At 35.3% G+C, this 24,257-nt stretch overlaps 2 protein-coding genes across 11 annotated transcripts in view; one reads left to right on the top strand and one right to left on the bottom strand.

Moving 5' to 3' along the window:
• Positions 1 to 24,257, top strand: part of ADAD1 (adenosine deaminase domain containing 1) — a 98,541-nt gene that overhangs the window by 56,549 nt on the left and 17,735 nt on the right. Inside the window, exon 14 of one of the 10 annotated variants that reach the window (XM_049097412.1) lies at positions 12,407 to 12,570. The exons of 8 other annotated variants lie outside the window; for them this stretch is intronic. In XM_049097412.1, the coding sequence (XP_048953369.1) occupies positions 12,407 to 12,555 (149 nt within the window). In that variant the 3' untranslated portion in view covers positions 12,556 to 12,570. Of the gene's footprint in view, positions 1 to 12,406; positions 12,571 to 24,257 lie in introns of those variants that run through there. One more of the 10 variants, XM_049097411.1, reaches the window with a different exon arrangement.
• Positions 13,545 to 19,072, bottom strand: IL2 (interleukin 2). Its single transcript, XM_025420534.3, has 4 exons — positions 18,913 to 19,072; positions 18,769 to 18,828; positions 16,133 to 16,279; positions 13,545 to 13,859 (listed from the first exon to the last, which is right to left on the bottom strand). Exons 1-4 carry the CDS (start codon positions 19,060 to 19,062, stop codon positions 13,749 to 13,751), a joined length of 468 nt encoding a protein of 155 aa, XP_025276319.1. The 5' UTR covers positions 19,063 to 19,072; the 3' UTR covers positions 13,545 to 13,748.

Below are 24,257 nucleotides of genomic sequence, written 5' to 3'. Positions count from 1 at the left end.
CTCTTAACGTCTTGGCTATTTTATGTATTTATATATTATTTTTGGATTTATTTTTGTAAATTCTAACTACAAAATAAGGGTAATTGTTTAGAAACAAAATGAAATAACTTCAGTTTTTTAAAATGTTAATTCCAGTTACTTACCATACAGTGTTATATTAGTTTCAGGTGTACAGTATAGTGATTCAGCAGTTTTGTACAGTATTCAGTGTTCCTCAAGTAAGTGTACTCTTAATCACCTTCATTTATTTCACCCATATCCCATCCCACCTCCCCTCTGGGAACCATCAGTTTGTTCTCTATAGTTGAGTCTGTTTTTTAGTTTGTCTCTCTTTTTCTTTGTTCATTTGCTTTCTTAAATGCCACATATGAATGAAATCATATAGTATTTCTTTGACTTAACTTAGTATTTTACTCTCTAGATCCCTCCATGTTGTTAGAAATGCCAAGATTTTATTCCTTTTTATGGCTGAATAATATTCCATTGTGTATATGTTTGATATATATACACACACACAGACACACACACACACACACGACTTCCTTATCCGTTAAACTATCTGTGGACACTAGGGCTGCTTCCATAAGTTGGTTTTATACATAATACTACAGTAAACATAGAATGCATATATCATTTGAATTAGTGTTTTTGTATTTTTCGGGTAAATACACAGTATTGCAATTAGTGGGTCATATGGTAATTATATTTTTAACTTTATGAGGAACCTCCATACTGTTTTTCACAGTGGCTACACAAGTTTACATTCCCACCAATGCACAAGGGTTCCTTTTTGTCCACATCCTCCTTGCCAACACTTGTTTCTTGTATTTTTGATTTTTGCTATTCTGACAGGTGTGAGGTGATCTTTCATTGTGGCTTTGATTTGAATTCCCTGATGATGAGTAACATTGAGCATCTTTTCATGTGTCTGTTGATCATCTATATGTCTTTGGAGAGATGTCTATTCATGTCTTCTGTCCATCTTTAATTGGACTATTACATTTTTGAGTGTTGAGTTGTAGAAGTTCTTTATGTATTTTAGATACTAATACTTTATGAGATCTGTCATTTACAGATATCTTCTCTTGTAAGGTAGGTTATCTTTTAGTTTTATTGATTTCTTTGCTGTGCAGAGCTTTTTATTTTGATGTAATCCCAATAGTTTATTTTTGCTTCTGTCTCCATTAGGAGACTTACCTAGAAAATGTTGCTCTGGCTAATATCAGAGAAATCACTGCCTGAGCTCTCTTCTAGGATCTTTACGGTTTCATGTCTCACATTTAGGTCATTAATCCCTTTTGAGTTTATTTTTGTGTATTATGTAAGAACATGGTCCAGTTTCATTCTTTTCACGTTGTCCAGTTTTCCCAATACCATTTGCTGAAGATACTGTCTTTTTTCATTGCATATTCTTGCCTCCTTTGTTGAAGATTAATTGACCATGTAATCCTGGTGTATTTCTGGGCTCCATCCTACTGATCTGTATGTTGTGTGTATGTGTGTGTGCATGTGTGCCAGTACCATACTATGTTGATTGCTACAGATTTTTAAGAAATTTTCAGATCTGGGATTGTGATACCTCCAGTTTTGTTCTTTTTCAGGATTGCTTTGGCTCTTCATTGTCTTTTGAAGTTCCATAATAATTTTATGATAATTGTTCTGTGAAAAACGCTGTTGGTATTTTGATAGCGATTGCATTATATCTTTAGATTGCTTTGGGCAGTATGGACATTTTAGCAATATTTGTTCTTCTAACCCATGAGCATGGAATATCTTTCCATTGTTTGTGTCATCTCCAATTTCTTTCATCAGTGTTTTATAATTTTCAGAGTACAGACCTTTTACCTCCTTGGTTTAAGTTTATTCCTAAGTGTTTGAATATTTTTGCTGTGATTGTAAATGGGATTGTTTTCTTAATTTCTCTTTCTGCCACTTCATTACTAGTGTATAGAAATGCAGTGTATTTCTGTATATTGATTTTGTGTCTTGTGATCTTTCTGAATTCTATTTTTAAAATATTTTATTTTTAGAGAGAATAAGACAGTGGAAAGAGGAGCAGTGTATTTGTCTTGGCTATTTTAGATTCTTTGTATTTCCATATAAATATGCCTCACTTTCATGATTTTATCTCTACTTTCACCATGTCAAAAATCTAAAACTTTGAATGGGATTACATTAACTCTAGATCAATTTATGAATAATTAATATAAGAATACTGTAGTTTGTGCTTTCATTTATTTAGGTCTTAATTTCTCAGTAATGTTTTCAAGATGGAGATATATATATTTCATCACATCTGTTCCTAATTTTTTAGTACTTTTGGCTCTATTGCAAATGATATTGTTTTTAAATTGTCTTTGTCTGATGCTGGCATATAAAAATACAATTGAATTTTTATATAGTAATCTTACAGTGTTTACCCATGAATTCTGATAGATTCTTTCGGATATTCTATTTATACAGTGGCATTTGTGAAAAATGATTTTAGTTCTATTAATTTACTTATTTTTCTTGTCTTACTAAATTTGTTAGAACCTCCACTTCACTACTGAATAGAAATGGTAATACATATCCTTGTCTTAGTTTCAAACTTAGTGTTCCATATTTTACCATTAATATATTAGGTGTGGTTTTTCTGACAAAGATACTCAGGATAAGAAAATTCCCTTCTAGTCATAGTTTTCTGAGCATTGTTAATTTTTATTTCAATTTTCTTAAATGATATTTATACACCAATTGAATTGATACATGTAGTCTGTATCAGTTTATTTGTATGAAGTGAGTTACATTTTATTTTTTAACACCAAGCCAGTCTTACATACCTAATTTGGTCACATATGTCACCTTTTATATATAATACTGAATTTTATTTGCTAATATTTTATGAAAGCTTTTTGAATCTATATCAGAGATATTGGCCTATAATACTTCATCTTTTTTGTTGTTTTTTTTTGTTGTTGTTGTTGTTTTTTTTTTTTTTACTTCATCTTTTTTGTAATGTTAGTTTGGTGTTTAGATGATGCTGGCCTTAGACAATGATTTTTGAAGTGTCCCTTATTTTTCTATTTTCAGACTGTTTATGTAAGATTGCTTGTGTTTATTCCTTTAATATTTGGAAGAATAAAACAGAAATCCCATTTAGTTCTGAGGTTACCTTCATGGGAAAATTTTAAATTGCAGAATCATTTTCTATTATTTTTTATTATTTTTTCAAACTTTTTTTTCTTTCCTCTTTTTCTGGTATTCCTATTACATATATGTTAAATCATTTGATATTCTTCAACAAATCGTTGAGTTTCTTTTTTTTGCTTTGTGCTCTAGTGTCATTGTTTCTTTGGAATTTATTTCAGAGTATATTAAGTTCATTGATCTTCAGTGTCTAATTTTTAAAAGGCCATCTAGTGAATTTTTCATCCATATATTTTTCAGGTGTAAAATTTCTTTTCTAGAACTTTGGTTCATTTTTTAGTTTTTTAAATAGTTTCATCTTTGCAGTTTTCATTTCTCTCAGATTCTCTATTTGTCTCTTCATTGGGTTCAGCTTATCCTTTAAATCTTGAACTTATTTACAATAGTGAATTCCATCATCTCTGTCATTTTTTTCTGCTTCTATTGAATGTTTTTCCTCTGCTCATCATAGGTCACATTCTCATACCTATTCATTTTTGATTTATGCTGGCCTGGATTTTGGTTTTTATTTTTTATTTATCTTTGTTTCAAGTTTTTATTTAAATTTTAGTTGATGTATAGTATAATGTTAGTTTCAGGAGTAGAATTTAATGACTCATCACTTACATACAACACCCAGTGCTCATCACAAGTGTCTTCCTTGATGCACATCACCCACTTAATCCATTCCTCTGTACACCTCTCCTCCAGCAACCCTCAGTTTGGTCTCTCTAGTTATGAGTCTGTTTTATGGTTTGCCTCTCTTTTTTTTCTTCCCCTATATTCATCTGTTTCATTTCTTAAATTCCTCATATGAGTGAAATCATATGGTATTTGTCTTTCTCTGACAGACTTATTTGGCTTAGTATAATACACTTTATACTCCATTCATGTCGTTGTCTTACTTTAGACAATGTTGAATTTTGTTATAGAATGGAAACTTGGATTATCTTGAGTCTTTTAAGATTTCCTAGGGCATGTGTAGAGTGGTCTTTACAAAAGGCTAGATTGGTCCAAACTCTTAAGTCCTGGTCTTTTTAGGATTTCTACCAAATTTCCAGGGTTTTATTCAGTAAGGTTTCCCTGCCATGTTAGAATTTGAGCATCTTCTAATCTTGTACAAGTTTTTATGGTTGTTTAGACCACAATTTTTAAGAATTCATGCTTTCCCTGTTAGTTGTTCCTTGTTTAGCCTTGTGGAATCTCACCTCTAAATAGCCACAGCTTAGTATTCAGCCAAAAAAATAAATAAATAAATAAATATCTTCTGTACATATTTCTGATCCCTCCCTCTGCAGCTCTCTTCTCTCCAGTGTGCTGCAGCACAAATTTCACTTGTTTCAGTAACCTTGAAACTCTGTTCTCTGTTGCTTTAGCTCAGTGAGGTTGTTGCTTTAGGACTCACCTTATTTGTGTGTGTTTTCTTAGATGTCACATTTCTGTAGTGTCTGTTCTTCAATGTTCACTTTTATGGTTTTAAGAGGAAGGCTAATCTGGTACCGGTTACTCAAAATTGGAAAGCAGAAGTCTTGTTCCATATATTTTGAAGCTATGGAATTATTAGATGGATCAAATTGAGAATTGTTACATCGTCTTATGGAATAAACTCTTATCATTATGAAATTTATCTATCTATAGCTATATCTTTTGCTTTAAAGTCCCATTTTTAAAGTTAATACAGCTATCTCCGTTTTTTGGGGGGATGTTTTGGTTTTAGCTAGTGTTTGCATTGTATATCCTTTTTTATTATTTTAACTCCTCTATTTATGTAAAGCATGTTTTTATAAACAATGTAATATTTTATCTGAAAATGTTTAATTAGAGTTTTTAACTCATTTAATGAGATATTGATGGGGTTTAAGTCTCCCTTCTTGCTATTTGTTTTTCATTCTTTCTTCATTTAGTTTCCCTTTGTTCTTCATTTCTTGCCTTTTTCTAGGTTGAGTATTTCTAATATTTCCTGATTTATTACTTTTTAGTTATACTGTTCTTTTAGAGGTTACCTATATTATAGTATGCATTGACTTATGTTAAAAGTTCAGAAATAACAGGAATAAAACCAGTGAATTACTAAAGCAACAGTAAGTACATTTTGCTGGAAGCACTCAAACCAAAAGATAGACTGAGGCTTGGGGTATATTTAAATCAACTTACACAGTGGGGGAGAGCAATAACTCTGTTCTTCATGGTGATAGATTATATTAAAATTTTCTTAAATTATAGAGAATTGTTCAGTGGTTATCTCATATCAACCTGGGAAACAGTTCAAGTTTTATTTATGATTTCCAGAGGCATAAACAAGAAATGACCCAGGTCAAGTTAGCCTTGCAAAATAAGCTAAATTAAACTTTGGTTTGTATGATTAACCTGGTTTTGTTTGCTTAGGAAGTTTCAACACAGGTCTCCATTTGCTCTTTATTTTAACATTTATTGCAGTCAACCTAAAATACATTCCTTTAGCACTTCCCAAACAGTGCAGGGATCCTATAACATTTTAATTTTTATCTATCTTAATTTTCATTTATCATCTTTACCCTTGTTTTTTTTGTTGTTGTCAGATATGTTACTTATGTATATGTTAAAATGCTCCAAGATTTGTCTTAACTAGCCCTGATCGACTGTATGTAGTACTCTTCATTTCTTTTTCTTTCTTTTCTTTTTTGTTTTTTTCAGGTTTGTGCTTCCATCTAGGAATTTTCCCTTCAACTGAAAATTATTCCTTTAATACTTCAGGTGTTCTTTTGACTAGTTTCCTCAAAGTTTTGTCTGTAATATCTGTTTCACTTAAATTTCTTAGGAATTCTGGGTACAGAATTCTAGATTATATATTTTATCACCTATATGTCATCCATTGTTTTTCCAACTTCCATGGGGTTGTTGAAATATTAGCCAACAATTTTATTACGGCTCTGTTGAAGGCAGTGCCTTTTTTTCCCCATTGGGTGCTTTTTGTCTTTGCTTTTCAACAGTTCTGTGATTTCCCTAGGTGTGGACTTGAGGGTTTTGGATGTTTTGTTGTTTTGTATTTATCCCACTTTTTTCACTTTTTTCTTACGTTTTTCTTGTTAGCACCTTCTTTTTTCCTCTGGGCTTCACTTTGGATATATTTTTATTGGCCTGTCTTTGGATCACTAATCCATCTTCTGCTATGTCCAGTATGCTGATAAACACATCTAGTGATTTCTTAATTTCAGGTACTGTATTTCTCAGTTCTAGAATATTATACTTAATTTTTTCAAATAAATTTCAATTTTCTGCAGAAATCTACCTTTTCATCTATATTTAGGCATTATACTATTCTCTTGAGCATATTAATCAGTTATTTTAAAGTCTGTGTGTCATAATTTATATCTGAATAATGTGTTGGAGATTTCTATTACTGGTTTTGCCTCAATTTTGAGTGTTAGTATTCCTCATAATTTTTTTTCCATATCATTTTTAATGTCCAACGTTTATAATATGAGGGCCAGGGCTTTCTCCTCAACTCAAGTTTATAAATTTTCGATTGGCTTGTGAGGCCAATAGGGATACTTCTTGTCTAATTTGGTTTCTGGGAAGACTTCATTCAGGTCCTCAGTGGTCATCTGATCAAATGGAATTATGTTCTTCATCTTCTCCAGCTCTTTTTTCATATTCTTCAATCCTGGCCTTTGAGAGGGACAAAAACTCAGCACAGCTTTTCACATCTTCTTTTTCCTCAGCATCCACCTGGACAGTGTATTTATCCTCTGGCACAGGAACCTTCAGGGTATTAAACCTCTTCTCACAGTCATCTACCAAGCCAGCCTTTGCCACATTGGCCTTGTAGTAAGCCCAGTCGATAGCAGGTGGTTTCTCAGGAAGAGTAGCCAACCTGGAGGTAAGCATCTCATTCCAGGATTTCAGGGAGTTGGCAATGGCCATCTGGTTTCGGGGTATGATCTCCCCAAAAGCTACCCAGTCAATGGTTTTTAGAGCAAGTTTTCGCCCAGCCATCTTGAGATCCTTCACCGACCCCAGCGGCCCACTGCCTCATAATTTTTTAATGCCACATGTGGATGAAATATAATAGAGGCTCTGGATGATAGTATAAGTAAAATTTTCTTCAGGAGGCAAGTAGAATCTGCCAGATACCTTTGATCCTTTTGAAGTTGGGTTTTAAGCTCTGTTAGAGCCTAGTATATTTCAGATATGACCTTATACTGAGGCTTGTTTATATGGAACCTCGGCCTTTCTTTTTTCTCATCTGAGTCCTGACATGCTTATTAGATCTTACCCCCATGGCAGAGCTTAAACTCCAGCCTGTGTCTCCTCAGCACCACACAACTCTATATAGCTTATTTGCCCCCCTAGTTGCTGTTTTCTGCCATTTTATTGTAGTGGTTAATAGGTGCCTTAACTTGTGCATGTGCAGCTGATGGATCAGTCACCAAAGAGAATTTGTATGGGGATGTGTGGGCTCCTCCACAGTTCCCTTTGTTCTGATTCTCAAATCCCATACAGTTTGAAACCCTGAACTCCTACTTTGATTTCCTTGTGGGACTACCACTTGGATTCCATTTCTCTGTGCCATAATTTGGAACATATCCTCAGAGAAAATCCAGGATATCCCTTGTGCACATTCCTTCTTTTGAGGAATGTGACCTGCAAGACCTGCCTGCATTGGTTTCTGTGCTCACATAGAGAAACTCCTACCACACTTAGGCCGGAAGGGAAGAAGAATGAGTAGATTACTAGAAATTTAAGGACAAAGGCATAAAGAAAGGACCACTTTGAGAGGAGTATATGTTTCATCAAGTGATGCAGTCATCTTGAAGTGATCCTTCATCCAACTTTGGCCAAACTCAGCCAGAAACCAGAAGGCAAGAAAACACATTAACATAGTTCACACAAGTCAGCTTAGCAGGGTGGGGAAAGATGTAGAGTCATCAAGGAGAAAATAGATAATATTTAGCATAGTTTACCCCTTTATTCTTCAATACGTATACTTTTTCTTCATTTGGGAGAAAGTGTCTCAACCAAAGGAGACACATGAAATTCTACCAACTCTGGTAGCATTGTGAAATAGTATCAGTTCAGAAATACTTTTCCTGAAACTTAAAATGTTAGGCACCACTAGTATTTTTCACAGAAAGAAAGCAAGATTATATAAAATCCCATTTTGCATGGCATGTGACAAGAAGAGAGAAAAACAGGTAAAATAAATACACTTGAGTGTCTGCTTGATAGCTAGTCATGAGAATTGGTAATCATAGCTTCCTTCTTCAAATAGTCTGCGTATTCTCCTTTATCCTCTGCCATTACTTTGCTGGATAGAATTCTTTACCTGGTAGTGGACTTCAAATCTCAATTCTAGGGAATCTGAATCTTTAATGTCTCTGCATTTTGGGGATTGGTGCAGTTTTTCATTGACCAGTACTTTTGTAAAGAGTGCTGAAAAATGCCCTGCTAGATTTCCTGGGTTCCAAATACAGTGCTACCCATTGTGTCGCTGTTGCCTCTGTTTGGTAGCAGGAACTTCCATTTCCCCTTGTCATCAATATCAATCAGTCTGGCCAGTACAGCAGTCCTTTATGTACATGTTAATTCAGCTGCATGGAAAGTCCTCACATGGCCAGTACATAGTCTTAGTTTCCACCTAATCAGTTTTCTGGTAGAAGTCAAGATTCCTGGTAAAAACACGCCTCCTTGAGCACTAGGTCCTTAAAAATGACAAAGCTAAGGTTTTATTGACTGGAGGTATACATTTTTCAAGTCATTAAGTATGATAATGAGAGGGACCACTTTTACTTCTGCTGCTTGATTGCCAGACTTGTGCAATCCATCAGGGGAGACTGTATCATATATTTGTTGCTGGTTTAACACAAATAGTACATCCTCTAGGATGATAACTTATCTTCACGATATTGTTTTCAACAGATATGGATGGTAGCTGAACGTTCAATATAGGTCATTTCACTCCCTTATCAAGCCAACTGTTTCTGAATGATGGAATACATAGTGAGATCAGTAAAATCCATAAGCATGATACCATTGCCATACTTCTTTTGTCATAAACTATATTCTTTGTTTGAAAGCAGTGTTGTAATGGATAAGCATTCCATAAATGATGGTGCTGCAGAACATGAGGCACAGAAAGAAAATCTGAATTAGAACACAGATCTATCCTTTTAAGGACAAAACTGTTCACCCCAAAGTGATAGGGATCCATCAATCTACCATCAGATATCCAGCCAGCTGGTTCCTTTGGGGGATGGTGCCATATTGAAAGCTCAGCATGCATTGACTTATGCTTTTGGGAGGTTGGACACTCAACAGTGGTGGTAACCAGATCAGTGTTTGTGAGTTAATGACCATGTTGTTGGACTCATACATAATCTCCATCCTTGTTGCCATAGCCACTTTGTACATAGGTCTATTGAATAAGCACTGGATTAGCCAGGGAAAGAAGCTGGCTGGCACTCACAAGAAGGGTCACCTTGTCCACTTGAACAATGAGAGTCTTCTTTATAGTGGGAAATTAATATTTTTATATTCTCTGCTCATTCAAGAGGTCCATTCGCATACCACTTACCCACATCTTTTAATCATCATTTTTCCATTTTCTTTTTCTTTTTTTTAATTCATTTATGATAGTCACAGAGAGAGAGGCAGAGACACAGGCAGAGGGAGAAGCAGGCTCCATGCACCGGGAGCCCAATGTGGGACTCGATCCCGGGTCTCCAGGATCGCGCCCTGGGCCAAAGGCAGGCGCCAAACCGCTGTGCCACCCAGGGATCCCCCCATTTTCTTTTTCAAATCTGTGGTCATCTAGTGAACTTGTCACTTCCCATAAGTCACTCTGTTCTAGATCCATACCTACGTTCATTATCCTTTCGCATGAAATAGACAAATGCACAATTTTGAATAGGGTTATAGATGTGGGATCATCCATTTTCTGGCTGATAACAGCATCTGATGCAAATCCATTTTTAAACTAGGTTCCTATTCCTCTCTTTTAATGTGTGATAGGAAAGTCCCCAAGAAGCCAAAAGAATGGACTGAGGACGAAGGGTTAAATTAAGTACCATGAGATTCTAAATTGACTGCTTATGCAATTTAGATATCCCTCCCATACCTGTTCAAACCTACTCAGTTCCATTTTATGATGAAATTGCTTGTCTACCCAAATTATGTTTCAGTACATCAGTTAATGACTAGCTCATGATGGAAGTTCAAGCGGCATAATCACTTGGTGTCCTGTGATCAGGCATTTTTTTCTTCCAGGGTTCTGTCACAAGCCAGGTAATGTTTGTAAATCAAGTGTTATGTGCACAATAGGGCTTTTCTTTTTTCTGAAAACTAGAGACTTTCTGGAGACTTCTAATAGCATTTTCATTATACATTTGATTTTAGCCAAAAGGCCAAGAAGCAACCAATGCACAGCATTTCTGTCATAATATCTTAAACAGTCCTGGGTCATAAAGCCCATGTGGTTGGGGAATATATATTGAGGCCTGGACCTGTTAAGGAGCCCTTTCTTACTATGGGCCACATTGAAAACTGACAGCCTACTGGGTTACTTCCCCTGACCAGATGGCTCAGAGTAACAAAGCCCACCAGGCTTTGTACCTCTTTGTAGTGGGCTGTTCAAACACATCATGTAGTCCTCCACTCTAGAAGAATCTCTTAGTATGCATGAAATGACTGAACCTTTAGAAACTTCAATCTCCTGATACATCCCTCAACTTTTGTAGGACTTAACTCTCTCCTTCTGCTAAACAATTAGCTTGCTCAGGCACTACCTCTGTTATTTCTCATCAAATCAGTTAACATAACATCACTAATGTAATGGCCCAGCATGACATTCTGTGAGATAAGATTAAGTACTCTCCAGACTAATTACAACAGAACAGAACTGATTATATCCTTGGGACTAGACATTTAAGGTATTGTTGCTTATTCATATAAATGCAAATGACAACAGCTAGAGATTGCAAGTCCTCTATGGTGTCTTGAAGTCCTAAACAGTGTGCTTCCTTGGCCACTATAGAGGTATGTCACAGGTAGGGTCTGTGATCCCTTTGGACCCTCTTAAGATGGACTCAGGCAAATGTTCCATCTCTGATGTGATCCCCATAAGCCCCAGGCTGGAGGGCTCACATGGAGTTTCAGAATAACAAGGTACACTTAGAGCCATTAACAAATAACTTCCAGAATATCCAGACATTTTCCATTTCTCAGTAAACGATCTCCTTGTCAAAAAGCTCTTCCAAAATGGCTTGAGAGAAAAATTGACAGTATTTATCTGTGGTCATATTATTGGGCCCTTCCTTAGAGGGATCTAGCCTCCTTGGAGACCAGGTCTAGGAAATGGCTCAATTTTGAGAGCTGGAAACAGATCACGAATTACAATAATTTTTATTTATCTCTGCCCAGCAGATTTAGAGTCTTTTTAATTTTGTGATCATTAGTCATCATTAGCACTCTGCCCTATAGTTTATTGTAGTGATTGCTTCCACCTTGTCTCTAAGGGCTAAATGGTGTTTACCTGTTTATCACTCCAGGGTTCCATTATTCTTGAACAGATCAGGGAAACCAATCCCACTGCAGCACCATCTGTCATTTCTGATTTAATGAAGAAAAATTACCACACAACTGTCATGGATGCCAGTGTACCCCCTTACCAGTGCCTTCCTAGGCAAGATGAGAAGACTGCACATAATAGATCCATTCCAGTATTTCCATTTCCATGGTCCCTTGGACTCTTTGTTCTATAGGGAAATTCTAGCATTTAAATACCATTTAAAAGGGCCACTGTGGAGTCCAAGAATTTATTCAACTAACTGTTAATGCCGTTGCAAGTTCTCATTAAATTCTGAATCCCAGGGAGTTACACATCTAAATTAAATGAGCCTACACATGACTTAATTTTCACCTCTGTTGGTCTAAAACACCTTTTATCTTACTGCCTCAGAAGTGTTGAGATCTTAACTTTCATTTTAGGCCTAGAGGCAATGAAAGGTGGTAAGGTGAGTTCTGAGGAAAATTTCCCTTAATTTGTGAGTCATTGGAAGGTTTTTAAGCAGAGGAGTGATTTTTTCCTCAAAAAGGATACTATTAAAAGAAAAGGGTTTGCCTCTGTCAGTAGGATATTTAAAATTCTCAGCCTCTGTGTCTGGCAAAATACATCTCATATCTCATGGTTTCATTTCTTCCCCATTCTTACTGTAAGAAACCTGGAAGGCTTAAATTTTTAATTGGCACTATACCTTTACAGACCTTACATCATGCTCTTGGCTTTGTTCTATGTCGTATGCGCTGTCTACAGCAGAAGAAGGACTCCTTCAAAACTGCCTGCAAGTATTTAATTGTATATCCATAACATTTTTAACATCTCTCTTATCTGAGACCATCAGAAGAATTTAAGTGATAATCATAATTTTTATAACTGTTCTTATTGTAGCAATTAAATGTCATGACCATTTGATCTCACATCATGCTCTCAATCTGCATTTCACCTTGTGCTACCATTGATGGTAATTAGAGTAATCAAGATGCTAGTACATCCCATAGATCATTATGTTCCTAATGAATCCAATCCCAGATCTGATCTTGATGGTCTATTTATTGGGGCTATTTCTGGTATGATTACTGTGTTTGAGCCAGAAAAGAGATGGCATACTCAGAATAAGTCAAGGAAGATCTAATAGACCATTTACCAAACTGTGGTCATAGTATAGGGTTAATGCAAGGGATAATGCAGTACACTAGAGCCAGTAATGGTATAGAAGTGTTACTATACCTAGGGCTGAAAGGAGTAGAAGGGAAGTTAGCAGAACCCAGAAGGAAAAAGTCTTGAGAGAAACTGGATTCTTTGGGAGGCACAGCCATCCAGAGGCTTCACATGGAGAGTCAGGGGATCTCTTCTGTCCTACCAGAGCTCCCCAGTAGTGGGACCCATTGGAAAGCCAGAAGACAGGGGAGACCTTTAATATATGTTATAGAGGTCAGCCTCCTGACAGCAAGTTATAAGATGATGGAAAATGGATAGAGAGGCACACCAATTAAATGAAGAGTTTCTATAATATTATTGGAATCTTGTTAAAGGCATAGCCTGAAGAAGGAAAGTAGTATAATTTGACGAGGCTTTCTTAGACTAGAACTGAGGATCCAGTCAGCTTGGGAAAGGAGAAAGCAAGAACTTTGAGGAGCCCATTTCCCTATTCCACATACCTCTCCAGGGAAAGAGTGACTTTTGTAAGCATCTTAACTATCTCATGTGTTCACATGAGTAGTTCAGAAATGTTTTACTCTGTACTATTTCCAGGATAATAAATGGCTTGGCTTTTTATTCATCAACTTTATTAAATAATTTTATTAACTGATCTACATAGACATCATGTTTAATAGTTCAATATAAAAAATAAATATTTTGGGATAAATAAGTGAGTTTTTAGAGCCCCTAGGGCTTACAAAAAGAATCTTAAAAGATCCATATTTATCATATGAAGTATAAGAATAATAATTACAAAAGGTAGCAAAACGTACATCAAAAAATAAATATAAATTTTAAATATTTAAATAAATAGCCTGATACATTTTAAATAGGCACTTAATTATCAAGTCAGTGTTGAGAAGATGCTTTGACAAAAGGTAATCCATTTGTTCAGAAATTCTGTAATGGTTGCTGTCTCGTCATCATATTCACAGTTGTAACTTGTTTCAGATCCCTATAAAAGAAAAATTTTAATTTTTTTAGTTCAAAGTAGTTTTTGATATATAGTTATTCTCAAATAACTTATAGCTTATGGCCTTTATTTTTTAATATGTTTAATATATTAATCATTCACATTTCATTGAAATGATCAAAATACATGCCAAAAAGTTATATGTTGATACAAGTGATGATAGCATATAAACCAAGGTTTTCCTCATTTGTCAATTCTTTCAATCTCAGTGAACACAAGAATTCTTTTTCCTGAATTGTATACAGGTAAACATTTTCAATAAAAACAGTTCTAGAAAAATATTTCATTAAATGTTACATGCAAAATAAAGTTGTTAAACCTTTCTTCCTCTGGGCATGTGTCTATATATGGGTTACATGTATGCAGTCATAGACTCATTATACTTTTTCAAACCTTAAGTTTCTATATATTAACTTTAGTGAATCTCCTCATAATTCCCCAAAGCAATATAGAACCAGCCCAGAGTCAGGACAACCTTTTGTTTGGAAGAAATTTGTGTGAAGAACATTTTTTATAAATATTCATACTGACTTCACTCCACCTTAGTTAGCATCAATGCATGCAAGTTTCCCAACTTTTAAAACTCTAAACAATAGAAATTTTGTTTGTGGACTGACTTGTTAGAAATTAACCTCCTCTGCTGATAGGAGCTATTTCAACTCAGCCTCTAGCTGACAAAATATTTTGAACTATAACAAGAAAAAAGAAAAGCCTTTTTCAAATTGAGGTACTTCCTATTCTGGAAATATAAACCAAGTGAGATAAGTATTCCCTTTAAACTGGTACAGTTTAAAGGGAATACTTACATATAATCATTTAAATATTATGACCTTTTGGGAAGGTTTAAATTTTTTAAAATAGCTTGCTTTTGAAACACATTTCTGACTTTCACATATTTTTAATTTTGCATCAAGAATTTAGAATGAGTTTTCTGATGGTCAGAAATTCTGGAACAAACCTTCTGACATATATATTGTCTATCAGTATCTAGAGGCCATTGATTTCAATGTATTTTTTTAATTACATGGAAAGAAACAGTGTACTAATACAATGACTTATTTGGAAACAACTGGGATTATAATTTTAGAAACTTTGTTCTACTTATGCTATGTAGGATGGCTGTTAACTCATGAAGTTTGTACTTTGGTAGATGGGATGAGAAAACAGAGCCATGAATTTCTTCATATTGCCTGAGTCCCTTGTGTATCTAATATTTCCTATGCATTTAAAAATACTTAAGTTCTTGAAAGTATTACCTCCAAATAAGGAGTTAATTATCTAGCCCATTGGCCATTTTAGTAATTTCCTTTTTTTAAGATAAATCTCTTAATCATTCCACTAAGTAATAGGAAAACCCCATATATATTTTTGGAATATATATACATATATATTTATATATATATGTGTGAGTATATATATATATATATATATATATATATATATATAAATCTCATATATATATAAATCTCTTAATCATTCCACTAAGTAATAGGAAAACCCCATATATATATATATATATATTTTTTTTTTTTTTTTTTAAAGATCTTATTTATTTATTCATGAGAGACCCAGAGAGAGACATAGGCAGAGGGAAAAGCAGGCCCTATGCAGGGAGCCTGATGTGGGACTCCATCCAGGAACTCCAGGGCCATGCATGCCCTGGGCCTATGGCAGGCACTGAACCTCTGAGCCACCCAGGAATCCCAAAAACGCCATTTTAAAAGCCCTTCAGGTAGGGATGCCTGGGTGCCTCAATGGTTGAGCGTCTGCCTTTGGCTCAGGTCATGATTCTGGGATCATGAGATTGAGTCCTGCATCAGGCTCACCACAGGGAGCCTGCTTCTCCTTCTGCCTATGTCTCTGCCTCTCTCTTTGTGTCTCTCATGAATAAATAAATTTAAGAAAAGAAAAGCCTTTCAAATAATCCATATTGGCTATTCTGGAAAATGATCTGTAAGAAAATATGCAACAAAACCTGCCTGCTTTTTGTGAAATTCAATTGTCTTCTCCCACTCCCAGTTTTAATATGAGAGAGAGGTAAGAGAATGTTAGGTTACAGACTTATCCCTGGGTGGATGGAAGAAATAGATTATACTTCCCAGCTCCATAGTATATCATCTAGCATAAAAATGATTCATGTTCACATTGGTTTTAAAATGCATGAGAACTTTGCCAAATTATAAAAATGTTATACCACTTTAAAATGCCCTTCCATTTATTTTATTTTCAGGAGAACAAATAGAGTAATGCCTTACCTTTAGTTTCAGAAGTGTTACATTCATATTGCTGATTAATTCCTTGGTGTCTGTCAAGTGAACGTTTTTGCTTTGAGGTAAACCTAGCACTTCCTCCAGGTTTTTGAGTTCTTCTGCTAGACATTGAAGGTGTGTAAATTCTGTGGCCTTGAATAGTAATAAAAATAATTACCAGGTCAGTTTTACCTAAAGGTAATCAAATTAATCTCAAATTTATTTTATTAAGGGCAGTTTTTTATTCTCCCTCTTCTCAGCATTACAGTGTAGATGGACCAGTATAGTTTATAAGACTGGAAAAACTAGAGTTCACCTACCCATGTTAGCATTAAATTTGTAATAATGAGGGGTGCCTGGGTGGCTCAGTAGTTAAGCTCTGGCTTCGACTCAGGTCATCATCCCAGGGGCCTGGGATAGAGCCCTGCATACAGCTCCATGCTCAGTGAGGAGTCTGCTCCCCCCCATGCCCCTCCCCCATTTATGATCCTCACATGCTCATGTACTCTCTCAAATAAAATCTTTATAAGTGAGTGAATAAATGAATATTAAATAATGAGTCATTAATTTCAGCTTAATTTGGCTTTGCCAAAGGCAAACATCTCTGTACCCAAATGCAAATCACAGACATAGGCAGAATTCTATTCTAGTCTGTAGAAATTAGAACTAGAGCAGCCACAGCATGGAAGTATAGGATCACATTGTATGATTCTAATATTTCCTAATAGTTAAGAATCATAGGATGTTAAGGATAGAGGAATGCTTGGATACTGCCATAGTCCCAGCATTTTATAGATTAGGCAATTGTAACTGTATAGTAAAGACTTTCAATATAGCAAGTCCCATAACTGTCCTAATTTTTTACTCTTCTATAATAAGTGTATTCAAATGCATTTTTTAAAATTATGTGTCACAACCAAATAAAAGGTTAGAATATTTGAAGGACTTTTGGGTGACCTATCTGATTTAGATCTGTACACTCATCCATCCATGTGGCCTATTTTAATGGTAGTATTTCATACTTTTCTGGTACATTATAATTTTAAAGTGTCTTCTTCTAAATAAGACCATTTAAGTCTCACAGGCACCCTTTGAGATAGCAATGCAGTGTTGTCTCCATTTTACAAATAAGGAAACTAAATCTCAGAATTTAAGTGTTTTCCCAAAGTCATATGATTAGGTGGAGCCAACATTACATTTTTGTTCTCTTTGTAGCTCGAACATAGCATCCTTTGAATTAAATGTTTTTATAACTTTCTAAAATTTTTTTGCAAACATAGAATGGTGGTAAAATGAGCAAATGAATGGAGTTTATCACATTACTTTGGGTTTCAAATAGATTTTGAGTTGTCATTTAGAAACTTAGATTTCAAAGAATTTTGCCACCCTCCAAATTATGCACATAATCTCATCTTTCTAAAAATCTTTAAAGGGAGAGAGAGGACTACACCACATGCATTTTATGACCTTTCCATCCACTGCACTTTCAACTTGCTACTACAAGTTCAGGGCTTAAGTTTCTGGCATAGCAAATTGGAGCTGTTTCCCTCGGGAAACAGTCTAGTGTGTTAATATTGCTGGAATTAAAGAGTTATGTAGCTCTGATTAAGTTGAAGAGACATCTCTTAAGTTATTTTCATCTTTCAAAAGAGTAGTTGGAAGCATAATTTCCTTCAATGAATATGAGATGAATGAAATTGCATCCATGACCTTTAAATCCCTTTTTTTTTCCTGAGCTTGGATTTACCCTGTGACAAACTTTCTAGAACCAAGTTACGTTTATTCTCTGTTTACTGGCACAACTACTAGGAAATTTTATACTCTTAGTATAGGTGTAGGAGCTTGGATAATCTGTGTTTATCTGAATCCCCAAATGAACAAATCTTGGAAAAAAGTCATATAGCATCATAAGCCTCTAGATCTATTGGCATAAAGGATGCGTAAGTCCAGAATTTTACTTTATAATACTCCCAGGGAGAATTCTGTTTTTACTACTACCAATAACTAATGCTTATAATATATTTACCTATGTCAGACACTATTCTGAGTACTTTACATTTACCCATTAATCCTCACAAAGCTATATGAAGTACATAAAATCATCATTCACTTAAATAGATAAGAAAGTGAGAGTAGGTAACTTGCCCAGGGTCACAAAAGCTAAGACATGACATAACTGGGATTTCAGTTCAGGTAATCTGGCCCTAGAGACTATGCTATTGGTCACAATTAGGCTACCTCTCAAAGATAGACCATTAGGAATTTTTCCTAAAACAATAAAGGATTTTTAAAAATTGGCTTCTCTGAAATCAATTTTGATAATTTGCATGGTAAAATGATATAATCAAATATCTCTCAAGTTTTACATTTTTAAATAATCAGTCAACATAATCTTTTAAAACTGTCCCATCAATAAACTGGGAATGTTATTCTTGTCTCTTCCCCTCCCAAAACACACACAAATACATTAAAAAAATATATAGGCAAAGCTATTTTACAGAAGCTTCATTACCAAATTGTTTTTTTAATATTGATTTTACTGATTCTTTTTCTCAGATGAGGGGCTATAAACCTAATCACCTACAACTTTTCATATTTGAATCTTATTAAGACATAAATTGAACATAAAAAGTTGTACTTACCTTCTTGGGCGTGTAAAACTTAAATGTGAGCATCCTGGAGAGTTGGGGGTTCTCATAATTCTGAGAAAGCATAATATATTTTCATTAAAAAATGAACTCCAGTTCAAAAAATTGTAATTTTAGTAAGAGATAGAATATACTCACATTAACTCCATTCAAAAGCAACTGTAAATCCAGCAGTAATTGCTCCATCTGTTGCTCTGTTTCCTTTGTAGAGCTTGAAGTAATAGGTGCACTGTTTGCGACAAGTACAAGCGTCAGTGCGATGCAAGACAAGAGTTGCATTTTGTACATTGTGGCAGGAGTTGAGGTTACTGTGAGTAGTGATTACAGAGGCTGATAGGAAGCTCTTGAACAAGAGAAGCAATTTATACTGTTAATTCTGGAAAAATATTTATGGGGGTGTCAAAATGTTTTACATATTACACATATTTTCAAAGATTCTACCTGTGTGGCAAAAAGCATTACCTTTATTTTTCCTCTTCTGATGACTCTTTGGAATTTCTTTAAACCCCCATAAACTGACTGAATGGATGTAGGTAAAATCCCTGTTGGTTACAGGAGCCCACACTTAGGTGGCAGTTGTAATTCATACAACTAACGCCTTCTGTATGAAACAATTTTTCCTCCCTCTTTCTTTAAGGGGGTGGGGATACAAAAGTGGCTCATGAAAATTTTCTCTTTGTCATAAAACAATGATGAACATGTGGAGCACTATGGTGTGGTGGACAAGAGTAAATAGTTGAAAAGAATAAATTTTTAGATTTGTTGATTAAACAGGAAGAATATTGGTTTCCTGTTTAGGATGGTTTTACCTTTTGATCTGCACAATGACTGCGCTAATGCATACATGATAGATTACTACTTACACAATCAGCTAGAGAAATTGAGATTAGAATACATAAAATACTCATTGAGCTTGAGGTACAGTTTTGTGCTATTTTAGTTTTAATGTTTCTTGTATCTGTTTTAATCTCTTAGTATCTATTATACATTTTTAAAAATGGATATGATGTTTAACAAATATATACCCAGAAAAGGGTTTGCATGCAAGGATACTACTAATGTTAGTTTTGGGGAAGAGGGTTTGGACAAATATATTTTTGCTGCTTTATTATTTTTGCTGGGCATCAAGGGGATATAAGTTGAGTTGGAATGTCACCAGTACCAAGGATGCTTTTTCTTCCTCTTGGTCTCAGGGAGAATAAAGGGATCACCAAGTTTGTTTGTAGGAAGCTTACTAACAAATTTCTAGACACTATTTGTACATTCTTTAGGAGAATGATCTGGCTACCTTGAGGTGTGCCAATACTGACCTAAGTAATGTGGCTGGAGCTGAGAAAGTTATGGTAATAAACAGCCCAGGAAGCTGAGGTGGGTCATGGGGTGGGGAGTGTTTGTGTGTATATGTGCCTTGTGGAGTAAAAGCAGTACTCAGAGAAGGGATATTTGGGCTCATTTATTCCAAGGTGATATACAGAGGCCAGAATTAAATTGACAGAAGTTACTAAAAAGGGGTATCCATTACAATTTTGGAGCACCTTTTATGAAACAATGAGTAAAGTACTATAAACAACTCATGACAAATACTCAGAAAATGCTTTGCACCCAAGGGTGCCGATGCTAGTTTTATAATAGACTTTTTATGTGCTGTATGTAAGCCAATCCACAAATTTCTACTTGCTATGGTTCACCTCTTTAATAGACTTAGGTTTATCCACTACAGCATCTAGGATACTGTATAAAATAATAGTGCTGAAATAAGATCATATTGATATTTTTAAAGTCAGTACACTGGGTGAGACACTTAGGGCGTGTGTTAATGTGTCCTCAGTATAATGCACTAGCTGCTTTGGTATAATGATGGCACAAGTATATACCTATAACTCAAACTCGTAACCCTTCCTCAAAGAGATTGCTTATAACGCCTCCAATTTTACTACCTTACTCGTTTTGTGTCTAGTCTTTAGAAATACATTTATCTAGCACCTCAGGTATAATAGGAAGGGAGAAAAACAAACACAGCCTAGTTTGTGAAGTGATGATTCCCATTTTGCAGATTAGAAAACTGAGTCTCAGATACGTTAACTAATTTGTTGTAGGTCATGAAGCCCTTACTGCCAATAAGTGGCAGAAGAAGGATTTGAAACCAGAATATTCTGACTACAAAGGCCACTTTTACCTTTTGTATTCTTTCTTAATGAACCTGATGTGAAATACAGAAGACTTGTACATAGACGAGCATAATCCTAGGTAAAACATAAAAATTGTTGTTTCAAGAGAAGTGGATATAAAGAAATTTGAGGAAGGAATATAACTTCAAACTGGATTTTGACAACTTGATTAAACTGTAGATATGTAAATTTAGATTTAGGAAGCGTGTAGTAGGCAGGAATGGTTAACCATTCTAAGAAGCATTTGTACTACAAAAAAAATGGTTGAGTACTATTTATGCATTAGGTAACTGAAGAATATAAAACATCTTTGTAAAATTTAAAAATAGGCATTAAATAGTTCCTCAGGTGGAAAAAAAATGAAGGAAAAGACAGATTAGGAATCAATGATTTTTTAGAAAAGATTAGAGATAAATTAGGAACAAATGATCATGACCTTTTCTTTTTATTACTAAAAAATGCCAAATGTCTCTCCACATCTTTCAAATCAAAACTATGAAATTAGCATTAGTTCTAAGGGAAAAGGCTATTTAATGATCTGTGGGTCAACTTTATTATACTTGTTTTGTTTCTTTAATGACTTCAGTGTTTCATCCCAGCATCATCAGCTCAGGCCTTTACCCTTCCAGAATGGAAGAATTCAGGCCCACACATTTTTTCTGTGTGGGGGCTTTTCCAATGAGGCCTTTGATGTTCTCATAGTCATGATATTTCTATTTCTCCAGCTATTTCCATTAGAGAATGGGTCAATATATGGCTACATTTATGGGACCCTGTAGAAAATTGAGTTCCCAAGCACCTGGTTTATCCCTATTATTGCATAACAGGCACCATTATGGAAGCTGGCCTTATAATTTCTTTCTTGATACGCTTGGGGATAAAGAGCTACCATACGCTGTAGCATACTTTCACTTTTTAACATGTCTGACACATCAGCTGGCTTTTCTGGCTACAGTGGTGGTAAAGACAGTGGCAGACTGCAGGCTACTGCATGTGTCACACCCCCTACTTCCCCTTTGAAAATAAAATTCTACAATTCAATAAGAAGCTATTTTCATTGCTAAGCATTGTTTGTGACTCAGCCTCTTAGATTCAGGAGTAGCCCAAGTTCTTTAAAAAGGAAAGCCCTAGTCTATGAAGCTGCCTACCAAAAAGATTGGTCAGTCAGATGCATGCACTGTTTATCCATCAAAGCTGACTTTCAAGGACTCCACCTCCTGCAAGAATGTTTTCTTTCTGACCCTTTCTCATTGCTTTATAAAACTTTAATTTAGACTGGCGCTTGATGCCCATATAAATGCATCTCTTGTTAGTCCCTCTACAGGCCTCTTTTCAAGATACAGTTATCTTCCTTTGAAATTAGGACAGATTGGTGAATAATCTCCATACCACCCACAGAGTATTCAGCTAGGAGCTCTGTGTTTCCCATGAGACCTGAATTTTCTCAGGTATAGGTTGGTGCCCAGTCTTTGTCTTTATCAGACGTGTGGTCCTCCATGATGTGATAATACTGTAAATCTATCTGTGGGTCATAGTCAAGTCTCATTCATGTGTGCTTTTCTTCCATATGGTAAATTTTAATGATGATCTTTTGGGATGGAAGAACTATTTCCTTGGTACTTTTAGTTTTACAAAGTGTTTTCAAATTCATTATCTCATTGAGTCACATTTTACTGATAAGAAATTTGACGTTTGTGCAGGTTAAGTGACTAGCCTGATATCACATTCTTAAGTTAGTGGTGAAGTTAGAGTAAAACCCCAAGACTTCCTGGCCCCTAATGATCTTGTGTATTTCCGGTGTAAAAGAGTGATGCCAAATTCTAGGTGCATTAGGCCACAGAGAAAAAGCTGAATTATATTGTGCCTACTATTCCATCTCACTTCACTTTATCAGTGATAGCTGATGAGTCAGGTGAGGCATCATCCATTTGGCCTAATCCAATACCTTGTCTGGGCAGTTTTAGGATTTCTAAGAAGTTAGAGCAGCTGGGATCCCTGGGTGGCGCAGCGGTTTGGCGCCTGCCTTTGGCCCAGGGCGCGATCCTGGAGACCCGGGATCGAATCCCACGTCGGGCTCCCGGTGCATGGAGCCTGCTTCTCCCTCTGCCTGTGTCTCTGCCTCTCTCTCTCTCTCTGTGACTATCATAAATAAATAAAAATTAAAAAAAAAAATTTAAAAAAAAAAAAAAAAAGAAGTTAGAGCAGCTAAATTCACGCAGCTACAGAAGCTAGGTTTTTACTTATATTTTTTCATCTCTTTTGGGGGGTCTTTTAAAAGCAGTAGAGCACTAGATGTTTCCTAACACTTCTCCTGTATCTGAAGTAAGAAAAAAGATTTCATCTATTGTGGATTTAAGTTGCATTGTATTTTCAAGAGTACAGCATTCTAAGGCTGACGTGGGGTTATCACACTAGGCCGTTGTCTGCATTTGGCAACCAAGAGACATATTACTGCCTAAATATAATGAGAATGAGAGTATCTTCAAAACTCTTGGAACTTTACTTTTTGTGTAAATATAAGACGTCAAGTTACATAGCTGTTACCAGAAGTAGAATGGGATAATCTGACAATAATGGCAATAGATTTATTTGCAAGGCATTTCAAGTTTATAAAGTGCTTTCACATCTATATATCTCCTCTTATGGCAAAATAGGTAAAGAAACATTTTCTGGTTATGTGTATTTTACTAAAAACTGTTTTCTCTGTACATCACAAATTAAGCTTGCAACTTACAGATAAATAGCTTTCTTCTCTGCCAAGATAAGTGCTTTCATTAAAACCTTAATGAAAGTTTTAAACTTATCTTGGCAGATAAGTGCTTTCATTAAAACCTTGTGAAAATAAAAGTTATTTACATTTATCTTCATCCAATTACTTTTCCTGTCTAACTTTGTTTCTAAGTTCTTTTCATTATTTGTTCTTTCCTTTTCTACAGTAGCTTTGTCAATGAAGTTGACAGTCCATTGTTCCATCATTCATGTTAAAAGATAAACTGAGACGAATTTTAAATTTAAGAATTCATTTGAGCAAAAACTGATTTGAATTGGGCAGCATCCCTCTAGCACATAGAAGAGAGCTCTGAGGAGTTGTACTAAATGAACGACTTTTATAGCCAGAGGGAGCAAGAGTTAGGAAGTTACGCCAAACACACACAACATACACAGGGTTCATTATTACAAGGCTACTTTCTTTTAGGGGATGACATGGGGCTATCAAGTGGGTTATATAGTGCTGATGATCAGGCAGTTTCCAATTGACTGACTGACTTGCGATTTCATTCCTGAGAGAACTGAAGCTGTAATTAAGTCTTGGTT

The sequence above is a fragment of the Canis lupus genome, chromosome 19 (genome assembly GCF_003254725.2).
Source record: "Canis lupus dingo isolate Sandy chromosome 19, ASM325472v2, whole genome shotgun sequence".
Classification (NCBI taxonomy): Eukaryota; Metazoa; Chordata; class Mammalia; order Carnivora; family Canidae; genus Canis; species Canis lupus.
The sequence above is the reverse complement of the archived record's forward strand: the minus strand, read 5'-3'. Positions and strand labels throughout refer to the sequence as shown.